Raw genomic sequence first — 10,307 nt, forward strand, 5'->3', positions numbered from 1 at the left:
CCCACTGTCGGTGCATCATTCCCAAGTACATATTACAGCTACCACCAGCAGCAGGACCGCCACCAGGTGCTGGAGGAGGTGACACTCGATTCGATATACCCCAGAGGGCCCCATCCGAACGATAAGCGGGGTGGGCTTTTTTCCGCAGTTGTTCCTAGCCCACCTTCAACGAGAGCTTCAACTGACGCCCCCATGCGCGAGACGCTATGCTTTGGGTTTTAGGCGTGGAAAATGCTGTGCGATAGATAAACACCTTGTTGGAAGGTGTTAACGTAAAATACGCGAGCAAGGCGAAACCAATAACAACAAATAAAAGGCATCTAATGCAAGTCCGCGACGGTAGGGTTGTTGGTTTGAATGGCCCATCAGTAGATCGAGATAGCGGAGGTACCCATATTTTCGGGAGCTCATACCCATCCACTTGCAACAGGTCCCTCGATACAACGAGAGAGAGAGAGAGCGAGTGTCAACGAGCAAAGTGAACGATCCATTGAGAATTGACTGTATAAAAGTACCCTCGATCTAGACGGGTGCTTGTTAGTCTTCTGCTGGCAAGCTGTTGCGGCGGAAGTTCGGTGACGTGGAATCAATTCACAGCGAGAAACCACTCGTACTCGAGATGAAGTTAAGCATTGTAATAGCGTTGGCCGTGGCCACGGTCGGTGCAGGTGAGTCAATGCGTCCGATCAGGGATGGTCTGAGAAATTCTGTCGTTAATTAACGGTGGTTAAGGAGCGACTCTGCTCGCCGAAAGGCATTAGAAGGTTGTGTGTCAGCGAAAGAAGTGCAAGCTTTTTCCGCAAAAGAGTGAGTAAGTGAAAGTGTGCTAGAGATACATAGATGTACTTGCCCATCGCTCGCGTGTGGTGGCGAAGGAGTGTTCTATTAACACGGTGAAAGAAGACTTGCTCCGCTCGATCTGGGTGTTTTCAAAAGAAATCGTCGTTTAGAAAATCAAGCACGTGGCAGTATTCAAGCCTCCGGCGTAATGTACTCGAGATTTGCCAGTAGTACGGAATTCCACGTGTGATAAAAAGACATTTCCCACTTGAGTGCAAGCAATAGGGGTAGAAAAAAACTCAAAAAAAAAGACGATTGACTATCGTAGGGAACACACATTGGAGGTTAGAGAATGATAACGACCAAGACGATTGAAGAGCAGTAGCACTGATAAGACGTTAATCTGCGATAGTTCGACAGGTCAATGGAGGTTTCAATTGATTCTTTTTCAAACGGATATCTTATCGAGAGATTGTAGAAAAGATCAAAGTCACAAGCAAACAATGGAAGCAAGAACAGACCAAATTGAGATTTGTTTACCTCACACCATCCCTTGCCGTTGCATAATGGCGATGTTAGGATCTTGAACAAAAAAATTAAATGCCCCCTTAACATTTAGGCATACATATATGGGCGATAGGAAATAGATAGAAATACATCAAAATGGTGTTAAATTAATTATCCTATTTGCTAGACAGATCATGATAACATTCGCTCAATATTACGCATTTATGGCCGATAGAAAACAGCATTACATTCATCGAAATGGTGTTAAATTAGTTATACTTTTGTGTGTACATACCTTAATTGACGTCCGCTCAATATTCTGCAGTTCCTCGGGAAGGCTTTGGTCCAGGCATGCAGGATTGGGGCTTCGCAGAGGTTCGCCCGGGTGCGCACATGTTCTGGTGGCTGTATTACACGACGGCGGATGTACCTAACCACGCTGATCGTCCGCTCGTAATCTGGCTGCAGGGTGGTCCCGGTGCGTCGTCCATGTACGGCAACTTCGAGGAGTTAGGCCCACTGACACTTGAACTCGAGGAACGCAACCACACGTGGGTGCGCGACTACAACGTCCTGTTCATCGATAACCCCGTCGGGACGGGTTTCAGCTACGTGGAGGACTTCTCGCTTCTCACCAAGACAAACGGTGAGATCGCCGACGATCTGGTAGAGCTGATGAAGCAGTTCTACACCCTACAACCCGAATTCCGTAACGCACCGCTGCACATCTACGCCGAGAGCTACGGAGGAAAGATGGCGCCCGAGTTTGCGTACGTGCTGAACAAGGCGATCGGGAATGGAGAGATCGAGTGCAATCTGCAGTCGGTGGGCATCGTTGCACCGTGGGTTTCACCCATCGATTCGGTGATGTCATGGGCCGAATTTCTACTCAACATGGGCTTCGTGGATACGAAGGGCTACAATGCGATTCAGGCGGCCGCCATCGACACCGAGCATGTGCTCAATCAGGGCCAATGGGAACAAGCGACCAACTTGTGGGGATACACGGAAAATGTGATTCTACGCGAGACACACGGCATTGATTTCTACAACGTGCTGTTCAAGCAGGACTTTGCTGGTACCCGATCTCAGCTGGAGCAGTTTTCGCGGGACATGCGAAGTAAGGATCCCGATGTCACACAACGCAATGTTTCGTGAACGTACTCTGAACGTATCCCATTTTTCCCCTCTGCTCTACAGGTGCCATTGCATCCCGTGCAACCCGGCTCGCCACGGAGGACCGCGATCAGATGCTAGAGGACCTGATGCGATTCGAGGTGGCACCAGCACTCAGCCTTCCCGAGCAGTCCGTGTATGGTGCGCAGAGTGGTCGCGTATTCAACACGCTTGCCGGTGACTTCATGAAGCCTGCCATCGACGTGATGGAGCTGCTGCTCAACAACACCAGCCTGGATGTGGTGATCATCACCGGTCAGCTCGATCTCATCGTCGCCACCCCAGGCAACGTCAAGTGGATCGAGAAGATTCAGTGGAACGGCCGTAACAGCTACCTGCAAGCACCTCGTAACGCCGTCGGTCAGCACGGTGTGTTGGAGGGTTACGAAAAGAGCTTCGGCAAGCTAGCCGTGTACTGGGCGCTTCGAGCTGGCCACATGGTACCCGCCGATAACCCCATACTGATGGACTACATCCTCCAGAAACACGCACCGGTGTAAAGAAGGCGGTCGAAGTGAAAGAAACGACACTGCAACAATAAATTCGAACCTTTTGTGCTACAAACTATTCTCAACACGTGCGCACTCTTATCCACGCTCACCCGAGCGGTCCACGTGTTTCATGGCGCAACACGCGATAACCTTTTCCAGCGGAAGTGTCAATGCGAACAGACTCCGCTACAGGATGGATGGTGCTGGGGAGATGCGTTTAAAGATCAACCGGAATGTTGCGACGGTTGACATCATCCTATTCTTCGATCAGCTGCGACGACGGAGCACCTGGGAGTCGTTATAAAATACGCGACCACGTCCACTATTCTTCTCAGTACGCGACCAAGTCCCGAGGATCCCTAGGTCCGATTTACAGCGTTACGTTCGTAAAATGTCGTGGAGAAAAAAGATTATTTGCCTCAGTATACTGTTCGCTTTCGTGGGTTGGTTTAGCATGACAGAATAGCTAGCTTGCCCCTATTAGTAGCAGTACAACTAGTTCCTTCAATTCACATTCTAGCGGCACACACCGGATTTGGACCAGGGAAACAAAACTGGGGCTACAGTGAGGTTCGCCCAAAGGCGTTCATTTTCTGGTGGCTACACCGAGCACAGAACACTGTCCCGATTCCGGAACACTACGGCGATAGACCGCTCATTCTCTGGCTGCAGGGTGGACCTGGTGGTTCCTCTAGTGGGTTCGGTAACTTCGAGGAAATTGGCCCACTCGATCGCACGCTAAAGCCCCGCCAGCACGCTTGGGTATGGAAGAGAGCTAAGCTTGGGAAATTGCGGACTTCAGCTCAACCCCTGCCGGTTGGTTCCTTTCCGTTAGGTTAGGTGAAGGACTACAACGTGCTCTTCGTGGACAGCCCGGTGGGTAGCGGGTTCAGCTACGTAGAGGATCGCTCCATGTTGGCGCGTAACAGCACTACCGTGGTGGCGGATTTGCTGCAACTGCTGAAGGATTTCTACTCCACCACCGGCTGGGATGAAAGGATTCCGCTCTACATCGCCTCCGAAAGCTACGGAGGTCGGATCGCGGTCGAGCTGGCGTACGCGTTGGTACAGGAGAACCGCATGGGTACGATGGAATGTAAGATAGCGGGATTGTTTTTAGGAAGTGCTTGGATATCGCCTCTCGACAGCATCGCCGCATGGCCGGACTTTCTTCTCGCCACCGGTCACCTGGATAGGACCGGACACGAACGAATTAGCCAACGGGTGGCTTCTATCAGGGAAAACATGACACAAAACCAGCCGGGTCTGGCAATGAGTGGATGGCACGCACTGCAACAGACAGTCATCCGGGAAACTGGTGGCATTAACTGCTACAACATCCTGCAACCGACCAGAAAGGAAGAGTCGCCGATGGGTGGTGAAAGCGATGAAGGTAGGTGGCATAAATTTGCAACTTATGCTGGAGTTCGCAGGTTACAGAACGAAAGAAAAAATACGAAACGTTCGTTCTACATTGGCCTCGTCTTTCGGCTTTCGTTGGAATGGGTATGTGAAATATTAATTCAATGCTAGATGCGGATAACATTTCACGTTGTCGCTCCACTTCCCTCACCCCGCAAGGTAATTCATTAACGCTCGAATTCTCGCGCATCATTTATGCATGCGCTAAAATATTTAATATTCCGAATTCGGCCTCCCAGGTGTGCCGGCATTGATTCGTAGCTTCATATTTTATCCCTCGCCCTTCGTCGCTCTCGTTGCAGTCCTGGAGTATGGAGAAACGTTCTGGTGGACGGACACGGACACTGGACCCCCGATGAGTGGCAAGTCTCGCAGTCTCGAACAACTGATGCGCGGTCTCGTTCAACAAACGCTCGGAATCGAGGACAAGCCGGCGTGGGGTAGCCAAAGCAGTGCCGTATTCGATGCACTCAGCGATGACTTCCTACAGGCGAGCGTTAGAACAGTTGAGCGGCTGCTGAACGAAACTACCGTCGAGCTGGTACTTTACAACGGCCAACTGGACCTGATAACCTGCACCTCTGGGACATTTGCATGGGTGGACCGGTTGTTTGAGGGGATCGATCCGCCTCACCGGGAACCGCTTGTCGGTGAAGGGGCCATCATTGAGGGGTACCGCAGCGAGTACACTCCCCGCTTCACCGTGTATACGGTGCTCCGAGCCGGCCACATGGTGCCGGCTGATAATCCCTCCGCTGTAGCCCAGATCCTGCGCGAACACAGCCGTGGCCTGCCGTAACCTACGCGGTGGTGGTGGTTTCGGATGAACCAGCAGAGAGCTTACGAATCACGCAATCGAACGATTTACCTAAATCCCACCAAAAGTGGCGCAAAGCGTGAACGTATACATATTTATTTTGAAACACCTAAGAATGAACCTCCACCGAGACGAACACAAATCACATCCCGATCTACACCACTCACCTTACCCCAGCACAATCTGTCTCAGCTGGGCCCCGATCTGGTCCAGGGTGGGTTTATCGATCCGCCTCAGCCCCAACGTGATGACGATCTCTTCGCTTTGTGGGATGAAACTCATCAGGTAGCGTATGGCCGCTTCCGCCTCGTCCGAGCTGGCCCCAAACGTGTGCTTGATGGTGTAGATCCGGCTCGCACCGGTGGCGGGTGTGCTGTCGTCTCCGCTCAGGTCGTTGTAGGCATGGCTGCGCACCGTGTACACGTTGGCCACCTTCTGGTGCTGGGTGATGATGAGGAACAGCTTGTTCGCGAACCGATGGTACACGATGTCGGTCGGTTGTCCCTCGATGATAATGGTTTCGATGTGATCGAACGCTGACGGTTCCGTGGTGCTGGCGGCGGTCATCTTGGCACGCGGTGAGGCACTGCACGGTATTCTGGCACTATTACGGTTCCACGGTCACCCCGCCCGTGCACACAGAAGTCTAACGATGTTTGTCCAAACAAACCGCGACACCGATCGATTGGTTCAACACTGTCCCGCCCTTGGGCGAGCGGGTTAGTAGCTTGTTGGTAATTCGACACCGTTCGCCTTTGCGTTTGTTAGGTTAGACACATCGCATTGGTTAGGTTAGACACATTGGTAAACACTCCATTTCGTCGCTCGGATACGGAAACAGGCGTGAAGGTGAAAATTTGACCAAAACAAAAAAGCAAAATAACGCGAATCTAGTTTAACATCGGCCAAATGCAGAGAGCCAAGCGTGCGTATATGAATGTGCAATACTTTTTACTTGCTTCAACAAACGGATCCTGCAGGTGCGCTAACCGTGATGTTGCTGTTGTGTTATTTGTACTTCTGAGGGGTAACGTTTTGGTGCACCGATTTAATATACATTCACTTGTTCACTCTATTTTAAGAACACAATTATCACAAACGAACTGGATTCACAAATCGGTAATAACGATCCGTTTCTTTTTTCAATTCAACCCAAACACTTCCTACTCTTTCTTTTTTGGCTCGCAAACTGCGTCTGTCAAACTCGCCGACGTCAAAAAACGACTTGCCAAGGTTGCACAGTTTTCAGTGGCACACCTCAATTGACTACTATTATGTACGAAGGATTTATTTCGTGGTTCAAGTGCATTCTAGCTTTTTAGCAACGCAATGATCGCATAATATGCTTCCTTCATACCATGAATCCATGCTTGTCCCATTTATTCTTGTATTCCTGCAATAAAAATGAAAAACATGTTATGTCAAAACTATTTTGAATTGTCAATGGGCATACTAGAGAAACCAACCTGCGCAGCCCTGCAAATCATTTGCGTCAAACAAAATTCGTAAACTCATTCCGCGATAGCTGAACTTGTTAATTTTGTACGTGTTTCACTTCAAGCAAAAGAATCTGGAGCTTCTAGTTTATCTGTTGTCTAACACATTCGTTTTACTTCATCCTTAAGGTAAACATAATTCTAGAATGTATCCTGCTGCAGGTAGTGCTATGGCCGGTCCGTTTTGGAGTAATGGCCCTGCTCCTGGAGCTTTCTACAACTTCCCCGGTGGAGCGACTAATGGAAGCGCAATGCAAGCTGCCCGTTCAGATACACCGGGCGAGTTTGGCACACAGCGGTCATAGTAAGTGTTGCTTTGCGGTGAATCTGCTGTGAAAATCTATATCATCATTGGTTGTTTAACCTCAAACATTGACTTTCGCCACCTTCAGCTACCCGGTGACCACTGGAACGTCCGTAGTCGGATTGATGTTCAAAGATGGCGTGATCATTGCCGCAGATAAATTAATTTCGTACGGCTCCCTGGCTCGGTTCCACGATGTGGATCGTGTGTATCGCGTGAATGACAAAACGATTCTCGGTATTGGCGGAGATTTCGCCGACTTTCAGTACATCAAACGGCACATCGACCAGAAGGTGTATGTAGCGTAAAGTAGCTATTCGAATCTTAGCTCGTAACCACATTTTTTTCTTTATTGCAGAATCGACGATCAGTGTTTGGATGACAAGAACGAGATGAAACCGCGCTCCTTCTACAACTGGCTTACACGCGTCATGTATAACCGACGGTCCGAGTTTAAACCTCTTTACCTTGACCTTGTCATCGGGGGAATGCAAGACGGTGAGCCATTCCTGGGACACGTAAACCTACGCGGTCGTTCGTACACTAGCAATGTCGTAGCGACCGGCTACGGAAGCCATCTAGGACTTCCGCTACTGCGCGAGGTGTCGGAGAATCCAACGGCGTACAAGGACCTCGAAAAGGGCCAGGCTACCGATTTGATGAAGCGCGTCATGGAGGTACTCTGGTATCGCGACTGCCGCAGCGATCCCAAATACTCCCAGGCTATCTGTACAGCCGACGGAGTACAGCTCGATGCCGACATGTTCGTCGCACAGAATTGGGATCTCGCCCACACGATTAAGGGATACTAATCAGCTACAAGTTTCATGTTTTACAATCAAATTTAATAAACGGTAAACCTTTGGTTGATACTAAATATAAAAATATTACAAATGCATTTATTCATTCAAAATGGCCCAATTGCCCATTTCCCGCAAACCGTCAACGGTCAAAAAACTAAAGAAGAATGCCTTAAATTGGGCATACAACACACGGTTTAGTTCATACCTGACAGAGGTCTGGAAACTTGTAATAATAATCTCAACGTTTAATCGTCAACGATACGTAGATGCAACTTTTATAGTTTTCCTGAGACTCGAATGCCAATTGATGTGTCCTTTAGACATTACTACAATGAGAATACTAATTCTCCAACAGATGAACATAAATAGGTACACAATTCGTGTATGACGATCAAAAAAGTCGTCAACAAGTTCAATACAATAATTTAGTTGAATGGAAGATGATCGATGTACTTTTCAAACAAAGAGATCAGTTTCAATGTTTGCTTCTACAGTGTATAAAATACTTCAATGCAATGTAGTTAGCTCATCGTATTTCCAAATCAGAAAGCTCTTGAAGTTGTTCCGGGTCACTCCAGTTTACGATTGTCGTCGTAAACGTTTATTGTCTTGTTCGAATGTCCGCTCGAACTGCGCAAACCTCGATCAAGAGTTAAATAGTCACCATAGATGACAATTGTCCACACCATAACGCACAGTGTTAACAGAAGTACCATTCCAGCTGGCATGAAGCCTCTCGTCGCGTAGAACCGCACCATCATGACTATGATCAGCAGAGACAGAACCACGATCTGCACGAATGGAAACGGGGTTTGCAATGAGTTCAGCCATGCCCCAGCTCCAATACCGGCTCCGAAAAGTAACCCAGAGCAAAGCGAAATCTTGGAGCCTGCAATGGGAAGCACGGATGAATTGTATTCCTTATTAGGAATTATGTTCAGCTCACCTGCACGTGCGTAGCCGATAACGCCACCAATGACAATAAGAATAGCAAAAATTATTCCCACAAAATCGATCATATTCTAGCAGTTTTTAATAGTTCCCTGAGTTTGCTGGGCGATCGCACTGAAAAAAAAACCACAATAACCTTACTTTACGGATCAACCGTGACAACTGTAGGGATGCTGCAAAATATAAACAACGGGCAGTGTTGCTAGTAGTAAAGCAATAAAATCTTTTCTAATACCAAATAAACGAGTGCATTGACACGATGCATTTCGAATTATTCCTAAGAGTCCATAACCCAAAGCTGAGAAACTTTATATATTTTATGTACATGAGCAAGCCAGAACGGGGTCATCAAACGAGTAGAAAACAAAAATGTGAAGAAACGTTTGATTTGGAAGCATTCTTTTTATTTTCCTATCGGTTTATGCACTGTGTACACTAGCTGAATTTAGCACTCGGATGCAATTGAGACACACGTTCTTAGTTTACTGACAACATCATCATGTAACAGCTTCCAAACCCATGTAATAATTGGAGACGACAAATACATAAAACTCACCCATTTCCATAGACTCCACATAAGTACAACATGCTGAACGTCGCAAAATGCTCGTAATTTTCAATTTACACACTAGTATCACACTGACTAGACAAGATTATTGATGAAACTAAGCACAAGATACGAAGCACCATTTTCCTTCACTAAGGAAGAGAACCTAAGCGACACATCGTTGTCAACGGGATATTTTCAAACAGTTAATGCCAGGTTACTGTCCCACACTGTGGCCATTTTAAATTTCATTTGTAAGATAGATGCAAATAACAACCATCTTGTTTGCCGATGTTCCACGAACAAAAAAGTTTAAATAGTTATTACAATCATAAATAATATGCTAACGATACAACAATATATAACTATTATATTGAAGTTATGAATTATTTAATGCGAATATAGTATGACTTATGAATGTAGACCGAAAAAGAATGATAAAAATAAATATTATCGACAATTTTGTGATGTAAATATACAAGTAGAATGTTTATAGGCGTACTATAAGATAAATGTGATTCAATTAGGTATTTTGCAATGAATTTATATATACTAATAGACATATTATTTTACTGAGAATGGCAAACTTAGAGTACATTTCAAATTTTCTGGACAAACAAACGGTCTCTGCTCGAATATGAACTTACAGCGCCCAGCTTAGGCACACCGTCATCCTAGAGCCTAATATACATATTTATACAAAATATAGCATACACGTTTACATATAAATTTAAAACGTAAAATATCGAGCAAAAACGAAGCATATTTTGCAAAATCAGCATCGGAAAATATCCGAATATATAATATATATTATCATATAAGTGCACCTAAATAGGTATGTAAGTAAAATAACAATTTATGTTTTATAAATCAATGAAATATGATACTAAAATCTATTAAAAGTACCACCATTGCGTATTATAAAAAAATATAAATGTAATAAACAGAAAAAAATATATACTAATAACAGCATGAATGAACAAATCAGCAAGAAAAAATCATAATAATAAAAA

General features: G+C 46.4%; 5 protein-coding genes across 5 annotated transcripts; 3 read left to right on the forward strand and 2 right to left on the reverse strand.

The window, feature by feature from the left end:
- The first annotated feature begins 619 nt into the window (after nucleotides 1-619).
- Nucleotides 620-2,995, forward strand: LOC128731799 (retinoid-inducible serine carboxypeptidase-like). Its single transcript, XM_053824940.1, has 3 exons — nucleotides 620-668; nucleotides 1,613-2,407; nucleotides 2,488-2,995. Exons 1-3 carry the CDS (start codon nucleotides 620-622, stop codon nucleotides 2,961-2,963), a joined length of 1,320 nt encoding a protein of 439 aa, XP_053680915.1. The 3' UTR covers nucleotides 2,964-2,995.
- Nucleotides 2,996-3,345: 350 nt separating this feature from the next.
- On the forward strand, nucleotides 3,346-5,175 carry LOC128730089 (retinoid-inducible serine carboxypeptidase-like). The gene is made up of 4 exons (XM_053823136.1): nucleotides 3,346-3,397; nucleotides 3,475-3,716; nucleotides 3,795-4,347; nucleotides 4,679-5,175. The coding sequence occupies exons 1-4, from the start codon at nucleotides 3,346-3,348 to the stop codon at nucleotides 5,173-5,175; spliced, it is 1,344 nt and encodes a 447-aa protein (XP_053679111.1).
- Nucleotides 5,176-5,303: 128 nt separating this feature from the next.
- On the reverse strand, nucleotides 5,304-6,180 carry LOC128720243 (uncharacterized). The gene has a single exon (XM_053813901.1). It carries the CDS (start codon nucleotides 5,758-5,760, stop codon nucleotides 5,362-5,364), a length of 399 nt encoding a protein of 132 aa, XP_053669876.1. The 5' UTR covers nucleotides 5,761-6,180; the 3' UTR covers nucleotides 5,304-5,361.
- A 536-nt stretch (nucleotides 6,181-6,716) lies between these two features.
- On the forward strand, nucleotides 6,717-7,842 carry LOC128731030 (proteasome subunit beta type-4). The gene is made up of 4 exons (XM_053824125.1): nucleotides 6,717-6,735; nucleotides 6,819-6,993; nucleotides 7,082-7,288; nucleotides 7,352-7,842. Exons 2-4 carry the CDS (start codon nucleotides 6,836-6,838, stop codon nucleotides 7,803-7,805), a joined length of 819 nt encoding a protein of 272 aa, XP_053680100.1. The 5' UTR covers nucleotides 6,717-6,735; nucleotides 6,819-6,835; the 3' UTR covers nucleotides 7,806-7,842.
- LOC128731031 (transmembrane protein 14 homolog) lies at nucleotides 7,716-8,832 on the reverse strand. The gene is made up of 2 exons (XM_053824126.1): nucleotides 8,743-8,832; nucleotides 7,716-8,685 (listed from the first exon to the last, which is right to left on the reverse strand). The coding sequence occupies exons 1-2, from the start codon at nucleotides 8,813-8,815 to the stop codon at nucleotides 8,366-8,368; spliced, it is 393 nt and encodes a 130-aa protein (XP_053680101.1). The 5' UTR covers nucleotides 8,816-8,832; the 3' UTR covers nucleotides 7,716-8,365.
- Between the last annotated feature and the right edge of the window lie 1,475 nt (nucleotides 8,833-10,307).

The sequence above is a fragment of the Anopheles nili genome, chromosome 2 (assembly GCF_943737925.1).
Source record: "Anopheles nili chromosome 2, idAnoNiliSN_F5_01, whole genome shotgun sequence".
NCBI lineage: Eukaryota > Metazoa > Arthropoda > Insecta > Diptera > Culicidae > Anopheles > Anopheles nili.

What these genes read in the sequence shown, in the direction of transcription:
- LOC128731799 (XM_053824940.1), top strand. Translation starts at nt 620, where the DNA reads ATGAAGTTAAGCATTGTAATAGCGTTGGCCGTGGCCACGGTCGGTGCA. An exon ending in CGTGGCCACGGTCGGTGCAG is followed by an intron (nt 669 to 1,612) that starts GTGAGTCAATGC and finishes AATATTCTGCAG; the next exon opens with TTCCTCGGGAAGGCTTTGGT. An exon ending in GTTTTCGCGGGACATGCGAA is followed by an intron (nt 2,408 to 2,487) that starts GTAAGGATCCCG and finishes TCTGCTCTACAG; the next exon opens with GTGCCATTGCATCCCGTGCA.
- LOC128730089 (XM_053823136.1), top strand. Translation starts at nt 3,346, where the DNA reads ATGTCGTGGAGAAAAAAGATTATTTGCCTCAGTATACTGTTCGCTTTC. An exon ending in TATACTGTTCGCTTTCGTGG is followed by an intron (nt 3,398 to 3,474) that starts GTTGGTTTAGCA and finishes TTCACATTCTAG; the next exon opens with CGGCACACACCGGATTTGGA. An exon ending in AGCCCCGCCAGCACGCTTGG is followed by an intron (nt 3,717 to 3,794) that starts GTATGGAAGAGA and finishes CCGTTAGGTTAG; the next exon opens with GTGAAGGACTACAACGTGCT.
- LOC128720243 (XM_053813901.1), bottom strand. Translation starts at nt 5,760, where the DNA reads ATGACCGCCGCCAGCACCACGGAACCGTCAGCGTTCGATCACATCGAA.
- LOC128731030 (XM_053824125.1), top strand. Translation starts at nt 6,836, where the DNA reads ATGTATCCTGCTGCAGGTAGTGCTATGGCCGGTCCGTTTTGGAGTAAT. An exon ending in TTTGGCACACAGCGGTCATA is followed by an intron (nt 6,994 to 7,081) that starts GTAAGTGTTGCT and finishes CGCCACCTTCAG; the next exon opens with CTACCCGGTGACCACTGGAA. An exon ending in CGGCACATCGACCAGAAGGT is followed by an intron (nt 7,289 to 7,351) that starts GTATGTAGCGTA and finishes TCTTTATTGCAG; the next exon opens with AATCGACGATCAGTGTTTGG.
- LOC128731031 (XM_053824126.1), bottom strand. Translation starts at nt 8,815, where the DNA reads ATGATCGATTTTGTGGGAATAATTTTTGCTATTCTTATTGTCATTGGT. An exon ending in TATCGGCTACGCACGTGCAG is followed by an intron (nt 8,686 to 8,742) that starts GTGAGCTGAACA and finishes TTCCCATTGCAG; the next exon opens with GCTCCAAGATTTCGCTTTGC.